Source organism: Lichenostomus cassidix, chromosome 22 (assembly GCF_008360975.1).
Source record: "Lichenostomus cassidix isolate B80296 chromosome 22, HeHo_3.0, whole genome shotgun sequence".
Classification (NCBI taxonomy): Eukaryota; Metazoa; Chordata; class Aves; order Passeriformes; family Meliphagidae; genus Lichenostomus; species Lichenostomus cassidix.
Window position 1 is genome coordinate 137595 of NC_139502.1, and position 13804 is coordinate 151398.

The 13804-nt window shown below is 58.5% G+C and overlaps 2 protein-coding genes across 13 annotated transcripts in view; both read left to right on the forward strand.

The window, feature by feature from the left end:
• The window catches only part of ANK1 (ankyrin 1), a 55756-nt gene extending 47164 nt beyond the window's left edge, over positions 1-8592 (forward strand). For 8 of the 11 annotated variants that reach the window (XM_085080704.1, XM_085080706.1, XM_085080702.1 and 5 more), the window contains 6 exons: positions 936-1488; positions 2190-2448; positions 3701-3784; positions 4049-4216; positions 4509-4630; positions 6372-8592. In XM_085080704.1, the coding sequence (XP_084936830.1) occupies positions 936-1488; positions 2190-2448; positions 3701-3784; positions 4049-4216; positions 4509-4607 (1163 nt within the window). In that variant the 3' untranslated portion in view covers positions 4608-4630; positions 6372-8592. Of the gene's footprint in view, positions 1-935; positions 1489-2189; positions 2449-3700; positions 3785-4048; positions 4217-4508; positions 4631-6371 lie in introns of those variants that run through there. The other 3 variants (XM_085080707.1, XM_085080703.1, XM_085080710.1) reach the window with 3 other exon arrangements.
• A 609-nt stretch (positions 8593-9201) lies between these two features.
• NKX6-3 (NK6 homeobox 3) lies at positions 9202-11813 on the forward strand. Of its 2 annotated transcripts, XM_085080659.1 has the most exons (4): positions 9202-9822; positions 10403-10498; positions 10838-11007; positions 11084-11813. In XM_085080659.1, the coding sequence occupies exons 1-4, from the start codon at positions 9441-9443 to the stop codon at positions 11312-11314; spliced, it is 879 nt and encodes a 292-aa protein (XP_084936785.1). In that variant the 5' UTR covers positions 9202-9440; the 3' UTR covers positions 11315-11813. The 2 variants fall into 2 exon arrangements, with proteins under 2 accessions (XP_084936785.1, XP_084936784.1); XM_085080658.1 differs by lacking the exon at positions 10403-10498 and having other exon boundaries at positions 9205-9822.
• Positions 11814-13804: the final 1991 nt, after the last annotated feature.

The window sequence follows — 13804 nt, forward strand, 5'->3', positions numbered from 1 at the left end:
TGTCATGCTTGAAGGCAGCCATCCCAGACCTTCTCCTCCTGCATGGTCCCACCCTTTTTCCCTCTCTGACACTGCACTGCATGCCCCTGGCCAGGCACCTGCCCATGGGTAAGGTGCCCTTTCTGTGCCAAGATTCCCAGCTGTACCCTGTGCCTTGGCTGTGGCTGTCATTCCCTGGCTGCTGGGGGAGCAGAACAGGTTCACTGCTGATCTCCAGGGGTGAAAAAATGGCTCAGAGCTGAAAAATGCTGAGCAAAGCCACCTGCACGGGTGGGAGTGCCTGGCTTGGTTGTAGTTCAGATGGATGTGCCTGAGCTGTGCACATGGCCCTGGGTGATGAGACATAACAATGGCTTGTACCCCTGGAGACACCACCAGGGTTGTAAGGCCCTGGCTGCCTCCTGCTAGGTCGTGGGGTTGCATGGCACATACCAGGGCCATCTTTCTCTGCTCATGGTACTTCCAACCTGCTCTTCTGTGCTGTGGAGAGTGTTTGGCTTTGAGAGTTGGTGCCTGCCAGACTCGGCTACTTGAACTTCAGGCTAACTGCCAGCCAGCTGATGCTGGATGGGGGCTGTGGGCAGGGACCAGGGGTCTGATGGAACAGGGTAGCAAAGAGGGCACTGTGTCCTGCAGTGTGGATGGAGCATTGTGTGAACACAGGCTAGTCCTCCTCACGGGGAGGAGGCAGCCCCAGGGCCTGCCCAAACCAGCCCCAGGACTTGAAGGGAGGCATGGCAGCATTTGCAGGGACCATGTGAAAGAAGCCGCTGCTGTGAGCACAGTCCTGCTCAGCCTGGCCACAGGGCGCTGTGGCATGACCATTACTGTCCTTGGGGCAGGCATCTTCCCAGAAGCTGTTTCCCTTTTGCCCTACTGTGCTTGTGCGTGCGTGAGACGGCTGCTGGAGATGATGCCTCTGTCTGCCCATATAGGTTACGCTTCGCTGCAGGACGAGCTGCTGTCCCCTGCCTCCCTGCATTACACACTGCCATCCCCACTGCGTGCCGACCAGTACTGGAATGAGGTGGCCATCATGGATGCTATCCCCATGGCTGCCACTGAGCAGGATGCCCTGATGGAGATGTCCGACATGCAGGTGTGGTCCTCGGGGCTCACCCCCTCGCTGGTGACTGCTGAGGACTCCTCTCTGGAGTGCAGCAAGGCTGAGGACTCGGATGCCACAAGTGAAGGCCGGTTCCCAGGGCAACTTCTAGCAGATGCTCATGGCCCAGACCACATGGGCTCTATGGACCTGGTTGAGGATGACACAGTGGACTCAGATGCCATGAATGGCCTGATTGACCTTCTAGAGCAGGAGGAGGGGCACAGGCCAGAGGGGAAGATGCCATCTGGTGATCATCAACCAGGGACTGGGGAGCAGGACCCGGAGAGTGAAGTCTCTTTTGTTTCAGTTCAGCAGAAGGTGCAAACCAGGATCATGACATCACCTACGTTTAGCCATGCTGTGGAGAAGAGTGCAGACAGGTACTGCAGGCTGGGGCACCACGGTGACCGTGGTAGGGGAATACAACTGCTTTGCCAGCTACTGCCCTATGTTGGGCCAGCTGCAATAATCTCCAGGCTGTGCTTGCTTCTCTGCTGGTCTCCAGCTCTGGAGCCCAGGCCTCTGTGGTACATAGAACAATGGTTGGGCCAAGTGCCTCATGCCTTTCTGGCAGTGCTGTGGAGGGCTCCTTGCAGAGCACCTGGGAAGGACACCAGTCAGATAGCCAGGCCCTGCATGTAGGTTGTGCTTACCAGAGCTAACCCTAACCTGGGCTGCCACCTCCCACATTCCCAGTGGCACTGGACCCATGAGGTCCCTGGCAGCACCAAGCAATGCTCCACAGCATTAGATCACATTAGAGCTAGACCACACTAGACCATTAGAGCACAGCATGCTCTTGCCTCAGGCCCTGGCAGCCAAGGTGTGAGGCTGTGGGATGGGCAGGGAGCATGGCGTGGATGTGGCCTATGCCTTTTGTGCATGCGTGTGTTTTGTGCTGCTTCTGCTAGGCACCCAGCAGCACCGTGAGCTGGAGAGCCAGCATCTGGTGGGGTGCAGGCTGCGCCGGTGTGCCTGCCAGAGCTCGGATAGTGCTCAGGGTGCAGCACTCCATGGCAAAGCTGACTGCCTCTCTCTCTCTGTCTCTCTCTCCCTATCCCTGTCCCTCTCCGGTGCCCAGGCTGAGGGACTGGAATGCAGAAGGCTCCTTTATCTCCTGCCTACAGGACCTGACAGCGGGCTCCTGGCAGGAGGGAGTCACCCGAAGGCTGCTCCCAACGCACACCTCAGCCTCTGGGGCACAGAGCCAGGAGCAAGAGCAGGTCCTGGTGCCAGCCGTGGAGCTGATGCGGATCAGCTCTGCAGAGGACAGCGACTGGCAGTCTCAGCACCCCACAGGCGGCTGGCAGGAGGAGGCCGACAGCCGCTTCTTTGGGCAGGTGAGGGTAGGAGCAGGGGGCTCGCCCTGCAGGAAGTGGTGACCCTATGGACAGCCTTTTCTGGAGCCTGCTGCAAGGCCAGGTCCTCAACTCTCCTGGCACACTTCCTGCCCCTGAGGGTGCCTCTCAGCCCAGAATAGCCTGCTGTGCTTGATACCTGAGCTCTTGCTCTCCATTTATAACCCAGCCAACCTCCCAGACTGCTTCCTTATTGAGTATCTGCCCTGGCTGCTAGCCCAACAGCCTGCTGGAGCCAAAAATAGAGCTGGTCCAGGGGTCAGGCTGGGTGGTGGGCTTCATGCCACTGTCTCACAGAGCCAGCAGGTACAAGGTGAGGGCAAGCACCTTTCCCCAGCCAGGGCACGCACAGCTGTCCCAGCAGCACGGCCATGCTTGGAGGTGGCTGCTCAGCTCTCCTGTGTGCATTACCTGAGTCACATCTGATTCCAATGACATCCCAAAGCCCTGGCTTTTGCCCAGGGCTTCACTTGTCCTGTGACGGAGGACTGCATGCTGCCCTCCCAACCTTAGTCAGGGGGACAGGCTGCTGGGCAAGCTGACAGAGAAGAGGGACACAGTCGTCCTGGTTACTGCCTGGCCGGGGCAGTCCTGGCCACATGACTTTGAGAGAAGCTGTGACTGCAAAGGACTGCCCCACCTGCCTGCTCCCTTCTCGCCGCCCACAGCCAGCAGAGCTGCAGCAGCTAAGGTTACAGCAGCTCCCGCAGAGCCGGGGGACTGCGTGGGCAGGCTGCAGACCCGCAGGACTCGATCCAGCCTGGCTGGATAGCATGGTTGAGTTCTGACAGCGGGCTCAACCCGCGGGCACACGTGCAGCCGTGAGTGCAGAGGCAGGATGTGGGCTTTCTTGGCCCAGTTGCTGATCGCTCTGGTGCTCCTGGCCTTCTTCCTGGTCAGCTGCCAGAACGTCATGCACATCGTCAGGGGCTCTGTTCGCTTCCTGCTCAAACACGCCCACCGTGAGCTTGACAAGGAGCTCGGGGAGAGCCAGGGGCTGGCGGATGACGAGGAGGCTCTCTCTGCCAGAGTCGTCCGCCGGCGCGTCCTCCTGAAGGTAACAAGCGGGGGAGCTGAGAGATCCGCCCCTGGGCAGATACAGAGGAAAGCAGTGAAGGGTCAGGGCAGGGTGGGAGACAGAGGCTGTGGGGTGCATGTCAGGAGTGTTGTTCTGTCTGCAAAAGAATTCCCCCCACCGCCCTCAAATGCTTTGATCTCCCTCCTGTTCCTGCAGGGGAATGAAGCCCTTCATCTCCCTGGAGAGCAGGTGACTGAGGAGCAGTTCACAGATGATCAAGGCAATATCATCACCAAGAAGGTGAGTGATCAGGGGCAAGATCAGGGTAAGGGCATGCGGCAGCCTTTCTCTTCTCCCCTCCGCCCAGCTGCCCTGTTTCTCCCTGTCGCCCAGGGGCCCATGAAGGGCATTCGTGTCCCACTGTCTTCGGTTACAGTCACGGCACTTCTCCAGCTCATGGGACCGAGGCTGCACACCACGTGCAGTTTAGGACCAGACTGGGTGAGGAGGGAGGCATGATGCCCTGGGGCTAGCTGTGACACCCAGCTGTGTGGGTCTCCACAGATTATCCGGAAGGTGGTGCGTCAGCTGGGTCCTGGTGACATGGGTGACAGGCAGGAACAGGAGGAGCTGATTCTGGAGGGCTCCCTACAGGAGCCCCAAGGCCTGGAGGCTGAGGATGATCACTTCATGAAATACTCCATCTTGCACCGTGATGGTCTGGGTGCCAAGGTACAGTGTGGCTCATAGCCCTGTCTTGCAGGCAGCCTGCCTTCTGGGCCAGCACCACTTCTGCAGGACTCTCAGGCTCTGGAACTATGTCACTCTTTGTCCCTTCTTCTGCCCTGCTCTCCTTTCCTCTTTCCCCTCTAAGGCTTCCAGGGGTAAATCTTGTCCACTGCACCAGTCTTCTTGCTTGGTGTTTTCTGCCAACTGACTCTGCCTTTCCCTCTTCTGTCCTCTTCTCTGTGTCTGTCTGTTCACCTGGGTGATGTCCTGCTTCCTGCCCCTGCGGCTTCCTCAGGAGGAGGTGCGAGCGAGTGTCCCGAAACCAGAGGTCTCTGGGGGCAGGATGGGGGCTCAGATAGTGAAACGAGCCAGCCTGAAAAGGGGGAAGCAGTGACCCCTCAAATGGCCTCTTTTGAGGTAACCCTACCTTTGCTCTTCCTTCTGTCCTGGCTCCCCATGCTGCTGCCTGCACTGAGCTGCTGGTCATGCACATTCTCCTGGGGGAAGTGTAGTAGGGCTGTGCCTAGCTGTCAGCCTGCAGAGAGGGTTTGCTGTGCTGCATCAAAATACTGAGGGTGGGCAGCAGTGTGCCCCTGCTGCTAACCTGCTCCTGGATGCTGTGGGCACAGGGTGCCCTGCTCTACAGTGATGTTCCGGCCAGCTGTGTGCACAGCACCCCACTGCAGCCACAGTGCCAGGGGCTGCTACTGTAGTGAGAGCATCCTGGGTGTTCAGGGTGATGGTCCTCAGTGAGAGGGCCACAGAGTTGTTCGTCCTGGTTATGCTGGGCTACAGCAGAGGAATGTTCTTTGTCCAAAGCTGCTCCAGGGACTGGATTGCATTTACATGGGGTCTAAGCAGAACTGCTCCCTTCATGCATCAGCACTAACTGTGCAGCCTTGTGTAAGATGAGACCAGCCCTTGGAGCTGGTGCCTTGGTGTCCCCTTCCCAAGGGGTGCAGCTGGGCACTGGCAGAGCTGTGGGTCAGATGAAGGGTGTCCTGGTTCTGTGGGGTCATGGGCTACTGCCTCTGCTCACAGCAGTGTTCTGGGAGATGTAGCAGCTGCCTCTGCCAGCCATGGAGAGGATAGCAGTGAGGTCTGCTGAAGCCAGGATGCGGGGGCAGGTCTTGGCAGGGTGCTGCTGGTGGTTGTCGGGGCAGTAGGGATGCAGGAGTGGTGAGTGCAGGAACATGACACTTGTAGGGGCTGATGACAGGGCACCTGCCTTTGACCTAGGACATTTCTTCCACTGACTCCATTGAGCTCAGAATCACCCCTTGAGTCTTGTGCATTCCCTGGTCCCCTGCCTCTCCTGTGGAGTGGGATTAGACCAGGTTGAAGGCAGGATGCTTGTCACAGCACACTTGAGCCTAGCTGCATCATTTTTCTGTGCACACTCACTGCTGGGCTGGCAGTGCAGCACTGGGGGATGGTGTTGCATGTGTGCTCCCCAGCTGCCCAGCACTGCCTGAACCCCGTGAGAGGCTGCTGTGCAGGAGCAGCTGGTCCTCTGGCCTCTGCTGTACATGCATGGCTCTGTCTGTCCTCCCTCTCCCTTCTCTTTCCACTCCGTTAGTGAGCTCTCTGTGGGTGTGACAGCCAAGAGGCTTATGCTTGTGGGCACATGTTCATGCAGGCTCTGACCCCCTCTGCCTGCCTCACTCCCCAGACAGTCCCTGGCTCTGCCTCTCTCTGGGACACCACTCCTGTTGCTTTGCTTTTGCAGTTTTCCGTTGTGTGAAAGTGGCCCAGGGCGTGCACTGGGGAAGGTCTTCCTCACTGCTGGGAGAGTGGGGTGCAGTCAGTCACCCTAGCTGAGGTGGGGGGCTCAAGGCTGGCCTCCTCCATCCCAAAACCTAAAGCAGCTCTCCCAGCTCCTACCCAGTGCCACGTTGCTGTTGGTGCAGCTCGGCTCCTGCTTGCTGCTCTCTGCAGATGGAGCAATACCATCGATGTCATTGGTCTGTTGCTGTCTCTCTGACACCCCCCCAAAACTGGTCTTGTGGTTGCTTGGCAGAATGGGTGCATGTGGGACAAACACAGTGTACAGAAGGGACTTCCCAGCCATATACCTGGCTGCGCCCACCATTTATCCTGGATGTGCCACCATGAATTCCTGGTAACCCCATTTCTGTGTCTCTCTGTGTCTCTCCAGGATCACACCTCAACACCAAACCACTGAATTTCACACACGTTCTGACACATACCTGAGAAGAGAGAAGAGGAGAGCAGAGAGTGGAGGGGAGCAGGGCTGGCTGTACATGTTTCTATAGGCTAATGGCATGATTTCTGTATGAGACATACTTACCCTCCTATCCGCATGACTGTCTGACTGCAAGACGCATGAGCTACAGTACTTAAAACTGATGAGGGGCCTCCGTCCCTGCCCCGCTGCTGCCAGGAGCCCAGAGACAGCAGCACACACCAGGGGTGTGTTCTCAGCTCCTTTGGGAGGCAAGAGCTGGAGTAGAAGAAAATGAGAGGGAAAGATATTCCACCTCTGTGTGACTGTGTGTGTAGATGCATCCCCACGTCTGTGCTCCAGCTGCAAGAGGAAAGCTGGGACAGCATGGTGCTGCTCACCATGGAAGGAGAGGTGCTTGCCCCCACCCCCCCCCCCCCCAGATGCCTGTGCTGCCTCTGCTGGACTTGCTTCTCATCCCTCCCTGTGAGTGTTGGGTTTTGGGGAGGGCAGCAGTGGCCAGAGGGTGTGAGGGGAGGCTGCAGGGAGCACAGCTGCCCTGGGCACTGGGACTGGTGCAGGGCTGCCCTTCCTCTCCCCAGCACATTCAAAGTCTCCCGCCAGGGCAGAGCTCTGAGCTGAGCACTGAGCTCGTTGCTTATGTTGAAAGTGTAAACTGTACAGCAATCAGCCTTGTGTATATGAACCAATAAATACTATGCAAACCCCTAGGGACACTCTAGCAGTATGTACAAAGCACTAACAGCTCTGCTCTCAAATACCTCTTCAGGCTGCAGGATGGGCAAAGCCTTTGGAATATGTGAGCAGCTCTAGTGAATGGAGCAGGAAGGCTATAGGAGTGAGAGGGCAGCAGCCAGCCCCTGTCCTGTGCCCCTCTGCCTGAGCCTGGCACCTTCCTGGCCTGAAGAGGGGGGCCTAGAGGTGCAGTCCCATGGGCCTGCCCATGGTCCAGCCCCAGGTTGTGTTGGCTCCAGCTGCGTTGAAGCTGTAAGCCTGCGACAAGGTGCAGCCCAGGGAGCATGTGCAGTGAGACAGAGCAGGGGGTGCTTGTGCCACGCATAGGGTTGTGCCTAGCTCTACTCAGCACAATATCTGCTCAGGAGATGAGCCAGGAGCTAGCAATAGCCAGCAGCCCTGCAATATGCACCACAGGCAAGGGCTTTGCAGGGACCCTGGCCTCCCTGCACGGGAGGATGTAGCCCTGTGTACTGACCCTCCCGGGACCAATCCCAGAGACATGGGGCCTGCTGCCCCGGTGGCTGCATTTTTTCCAGGTGGAATGTGCTGCCCCAGGCCAGCAGGAGAGCAGGGCTGGGCAGAGCTGCCCAGGCAGTTCAGTCAGGCAGTAGACTGAACCTGTTGTAATACTTGACCCCAGCAGCGCAGGGTGCAGGTAGTGGCGCTTGATCCCAGGTCCCTGACCCTGTCCTTTACCTAACCGATGTGGGGACCTGGCCTTTGTAGCACAGTGACGTGGGGACCCCCTGCTCTTTCTTCTGGAAGTGGCCATAGAGCTGCTTTGCAGAGTCTGAGTTTGTTCTCTGTGGCCAGGTGCAGAACAAGCCCACCTCCAGCTTCAGGCCATGTGATGGTGGCCTTGGCAGGGCAGCTCTGCCTTGCACTGGGTGCACATCTGCTGGGAGAGCCCCTGGCTGCCCTGCAGCCAAGAAGAAGCCTCTCTGCAGTGAAGCAACTGACCCAGCTTAGCCTTGGAGAGCAAAGCAGTCCCCTCCCCACCCTGAAGTTGAGCCATATAGGCACAGACTCTCCATCCATCACCCGTGCTGCGTACAATAACCTCCCTAGACCCACTGCAACAGCTGACTCCGTAGCATCACCCTAGAGTAGTGTGTGGGTCCAGTGCTTTGGCCTTGTGTATGCTGTAGGGAATGTGCTGTGCTGCAACTGTGCCAGGCACCTGCAGTGACATTGCTTCGCGCTCAGATTGCTTGTAGGGCTGGTAGGGAGAGGCTGCACCCAACATTGAGCCTAGAGAATGCTGCAGTCTGCACACTAGAAGCTTTTTAGAAGTTTTAAAAATTACTTTTCTTTTCTTTTTTTAATTGTTATGGAAACAAGCCTTTTGGATCTCCCTGTCTTAGGCCCTGATGTATAGATCATTTCCCTGTACACCAGCTATCGGACTATGAATTAATAAATAAACCAACACAAACAGTGTCTCGTCTCTGCTTTTCCAAAGGTGAGGCAAATGGAGACCCCTGCGGCGGGTCCCCTCTGCCTGTACGCTATTGCCGGGAGGGCAGGGGCGGCCGTGGGAGTGGCGGCTGCTAGTGCTCTGCCGAGCAGGAACGTATACATCCCCGAGGGGCTGCGGTGGCCTCTCCCGGGGCGGGCGAGGGGGGAAGCGGCCATGCAGCTGGTGCCTCTGGTACCCCCACCGCTGCGGGAGGTGTCCCGGGGACAGCAGCGCGACTGAATCCCCGCCTGAGAGGCCCCGCCGAGAGCACCGGTCCGACCGGCGCTATCCAGCGTCCGCGCCGCATCGCGCTCCGGCCCCGTGTCCCGTGTCCCGTGTCCCGTGTCCCGTGTCCCGTGTCCCGTGTCCCGTGTCCCGTGTCCCGTGTCCCGTGTCCCGTGTCCCGTCCCTGCCGCCGCCGCCGCCGGTGTTCAAAGCCCAATTTGTCTGGGTCGGACCAATCGCGCGCTGCCCCTAAGGCGCAGCCAATGGCGGCCGAGGCCGCCGAGGCTCGGCCAATGGACGCGCCGCGCGCAGCTCCCCGGCCAATGGGTGCGCGTTATTCTAATAGACCTCGTCTTTATCAGAGAAATGTTGGCGCTGCCTAAGCCCAAGTTGAGGGTCCGGGGCCGGAGCCGGCGCGGGGTCACCGGGCCCTTTGCAGGCTGCCCGCGGCCCCGGCCCCCGCCGGTATCCCAGTGCCAGCCAGGCGCCCACGGGTTAGGGTGAACTCTGTGGTCCTGTAGCCCCCAGGCCAGTGGGAATGGGTCAGCCATCGCACCTACAGAGTTCCGGGCTCTGAGGGCCGCCCCGGTGCTAGAACCATGGATGCCAACCTGCCAGGCACCTTCTTGCTCAACGGCCCCTCGCTGGGCCCCTTTCCCGAGGCCAAGGCGCCTGTCTGCCAGTACTCAGTGCAGAGCTCTTTCTACAAGCTGGGACCCCCCGGACTGGGTGCCCAGCTGGCTGCTGGCACCCCCCACGGCATCTCCGACATCCTCGGCCGGCCCGCGGCGACACCGAACAGCAGTCTCCTCCCCGGCTACCCCCACGCGGGCGGATTTAACGGACTGAGCTCCCCGGGCGTCTATTACGGGCCCCAGGTGGGCGCCCTCCCCAAGGCTGGCGGCGAGTACCTGCCGCGGGGACGCAGCTGCTGGGCAGAGGCAGCCCCGGAGTGGCGGGGCGGCCGGCAATGTGGCGGCCGTAAGTACAGTGGGTCTGGAGCGGCTGGGTGGTGGGTGGTTGGGTGCTGCAGGTCACGGGCGCCTTGCAGAGCCCTGACCCATCGGCCCTAAGGCAAGGACATGGGGCAGGCTGTATCTTCTCCATCGCCCTGCACGAGGCACAGCTGGTTGGCCAGCGGGCTGCCCCAGGACAGTGGGAAAGGTCCCGGTGCCAGAGCTGCTGGACCTCAAACTGTCACAGAACTTTCGGCTCAAGGGCAGGGGCAACTCCAATGACAGGTACTAATTCTTTGCTCCCAGGTAGCCACAGCTGGCAAAAATAGGCAGAGTGCTCTGACTTGCAAGATCCTCCTGTTGCTCAGGCAGCCTCACTGGGGTCAGTGCCTGGTTTAGATCGGGGCAGCGACAGGCAGGATGGCCAGCCCCAGGCTGGCAGCAGTGCCTTCCCGGTGGAGAGCTGGCAGGGGAATTGTAGAGCATGTTACCACTGTCCCAGAGGGTGGGTGAGATGAGTGCACTCACTGTCCCATGGGAAGCCCTGGGAGGCTGGGTGCAGCTGCACAGAACCTGCAGCTCTGGTCCTCTTCACCCCTTTGCAGGTGATGCTTTTGGAGCAGACGAGTTAGGCAGTTCAGCCATCTGCTCCTGGCACAGCTATGAGCTAATGGCCTGTCTTCTGTCATGCATCCTGCAAGGTGTGGTGCATGGGGGCACAGTGCTCCCAGCGCTGCATGACTCTGGGGTCAAGCACTGTTGATAGAGACCCTTACCCTCTCACTACAACCACTTAGCACTGTCCTTGATCAGGAAGTGCATGGGCTGGCTCTGGCTCTGTGGGGACCTGCACAGAGGGCAGCTCAGCCTTCCTGGGATGGGGCTGAAGCCCTGAAGCAGGAATACAGTTTTAATTTGGAGGGGAGCAGGTGTGGAGAGACTCGTTGGTCACTTAGGGCTGGTAAGTGTGGACAAGGGGAGAGCTGCCCAGAGTTGTGGGCTGCCAAGAGCTCACCCACTTCTCTCTTCCTCTCCTGTAGCCCCTGCTCACTTGGCTGACAGCATCCACAAGAAGAAGCACACGCGCCCAACCTTCACGGGGCACCAGATCTTTGCTCTGGAGAAGACTTTTGAGCAGACCAAGTACCTGGCGGGTCCGGAAAGAGCACGGCTGGCCTATTCTCTTGGCATGACTGAGTCTCAGGTGAAGGTGAGTATTGGTGCCTGTGTGGCATGGGGTGTGCAGCATGTCGGTAGCTAACTGAGCTGGGCCCATGGGGCAACAGGTCTGGTTCCAGAACCGACGGACCAAATGGAGGAAGAAGAGTGCCCTGGAGCCCTCCTCATCCTCGCAGCGGGCGGGGGGCTCTAGTGGAGAGCGGGCAGCCTCTGAGACCGAGGATGATGAGTACAACAAGCCCCTGGACCCAGACTCAGATGACGAGAAGATTCGACTGCTGCTGAGGAAGCACCGCGCAGCCTTCTCAATGCTGGGCTTGGGCACGCACAGTGGCTGAGCACCAGCACAGCCTGCCCCTCTGGGCTGGGGGTGACCTTTATCTTGCCGGGGGTTGATTCCCCTCACCAGCAGGTGCCTGGCTGCTGGGATGGGGTGGCTGACAGCTGGATGGGGAGAATGGCTTGCAGGGCTGGGAGCAGCACACATGGGTAGTGTTAGCTATAGCCGTGTTACCGGCATTGATGAAATAAAGGTCCCAGTCAAGTCCCAGCACTTGTTTCATGGGCATGTGGTTCAGGGTGACCTTATGAAGCTGGACTGGAGAAGGGTTGGGGATAGGACCTACGGGGCAGGGTCTGCATGCCAGACAGGGGAAGGGGCTGTGCTGTGGTGCTGTGTGTGGAAGAGCCCACAGGAACAGGGGAGCCCTGGAGATTTTCCCAGGGTTTTCTCCGGTTCGGGTGTGTACTAGCAGCAAGGGGTGCTGGTTCAAAAGTCACACACTGGGGCCTCTTATTGGAAGCTCTTAGCAGCAAATAAATACCATTTATCTTAACGGTGTGAGTGAGAGCCCATTCACCTGTCGGGGCTGCAGGATTGATGTGGCATCAATAGCCCCAGTGTGTTTGCCTGCCAACCTGTCAGGTCCCCCTTGCTCTTTGCTGCAACCCTGTGCAATGGGGGCTGCACGTAGAGACGTGGTATGCTCATGGGTCTGCATACCACCTGCTCTGGCTCCCCATGGCTCACGAATGGCACACCAGTTTTGGGTGCTGCACAGGACCAGCCATCCTTACCTGCTTAGGATGCCAAAGAGGCTCCAGCTGGCACAGGCACAATGCTGGGGCCAGGCAAGCTTGGCAGTTGTTCAGCCAAGAGCCAACTAAGTGCCAGCCAGGTGTGAGCAAACACATGGGCTGTGTCTTGGAAGGAAATCGATAGGAGATAAGGTGCTGCTGGCCCATCAGGCACTGATTAGCAGTGTGCCACAGGCACGGAAGGGGCAGGAACAGGGTGGGGGGATGCCCTTCCCTGCTGCCGCAGGCAGTACCTGCAATAGGCTGGTGGCCAAGTCCACGACTGGGACACCTGAAGCTCCTGAACCACTGGGTACTATTCAGTGGCCCTGAGCACCAGCCTTATGTGGGGTTGCACATTGTTGCTGTACAACCTGCCAAGACCCCCACTTGGCTTCAAGCCCTCTCCAATTTGTCATTGGGCTGTGGGCGCTTTGCAAGGAGCCCTGACTGCTTTGTGCCACATTTCCAGGGCTTAGGGGACTAATGGCCCTGCATAGGTCCCTGCCCAGCTCCCGCAGTGAGCATGAGGCTTGTAATGCTCCCGCTTCAGCCATGCAGCTCCTCCGCTGCCTCCATGGGACAGATGCTGGGCCAGGACAGAGCTAATGGATCCTTTGTAAGGACGTGGAGATGCCAGGTCCCATGGGAGCGTGGTGCACAGGGCTGGTGGCAGGGCTGGAAGAGACACATCGCTGTCTGTGGACAGAGCCAGTGCTCAGCAGGAGCAGGTTCCACATGGTGGGAGAAGTGAGGGGCTGCTGGTGGGATATTTTTTTAACATTTTCTAAGCTGCCCAGCTTGGCTGACAATTTTTAATGTACTAACTGCCTGGTCCAGTGAGCTGATTAATTGGTGCTGTGGAGATCAATACAAAACAGAAAATTAAAACAATTTTAAAGTGATTAAGTAGTTTAACACCTGTCTGATGCCACGTCAGGCCTGGGAGACAAATAAAGCAGGTGGCAAAGGGCCTGCTGTAGCCAGGGAGACTGACAAATGGCCGCTGCAGCCTGGCTGCCCCATGCATCCCCACATTGAGACAGGACCTGCTCCAACAGTGCTGCTCCATGCAGGGCCCCCGCCCAGTAGCCAGGACCAACCCCCTCTCCTGCCCATGCTGCCCACTGTGGCTCCTGCAGTCCCACTGGCCACTGGCTGCTGCAGCAGAGTAGTCCCCCACCAGTGCTGAGGTCTCGACAGGAGTAGTCAGCAGTGAGCACCAACTCTGCCCACCCTGTGCCTGGGCAGCCTCAGGCTGTGTGGGCAGAGCTGGGAGCCAGCTGTGCTGGGGGTGTGAGCACAGGCAGGCCAGCCTGGCAGGCAGATGGATAGCAGCTCCGCTTCAATTCTGCATCCCTTTTCTCCCAGACAAACCCCGTCGGATTTTCATAAATCAAAGCGCCACACTGTTTAATAAAAATTTATTGACTTACAAGTGATTATTTATCAAAAGGCCATTAATAGCGGCTCCGGGAATGATGTGCTACTGGGTGGTGCGGGGAGACTAATAGCAAATCAATGCCAGCATCCGGGCAGAATGCATATGAGGGCTCCTGGCCCCAGTGGGGTGCATGGCTGCTGCAGCTGGAGCCAGCAGCCCCTACCCTGTGGGCCGCCCAGTGCTCCCCCCCTGGTTATTTATCGCTTACAAATGAAATGATCGATACTTTTAATCTAGAGCTAAATTTATTAACTTTCTCATCGTAGAGAGACATATTGACTGGGGCCATGGGGTGGGAGAGCCAAGG

Bases quoted from the DNA above. Each gene is read 5' to 3' on its own strand.
- NKX6-3 (XM_085080659.1), top strand. From the start codon at position 9,441: ATGGATGCCAACCTGCCAGGCACCTTCTTGCTCAACGGCCCCTCGCTG. The intron at 9,823-10,402 runs GTAAGTACAGTG...ACCCCTTTGCAG, and splicing joins CGGCCGGCAATGTGGCGGCC to GTGATGCTTTTGGAGCAGAC. The intron at 10,499-10,837 runs GTGTGGTGCATG...CCTCTCCTGTAG, and splicing joins TCTGTCATGCATCCTGCAAG to CCCCTGCTCACTTGGCTGAC.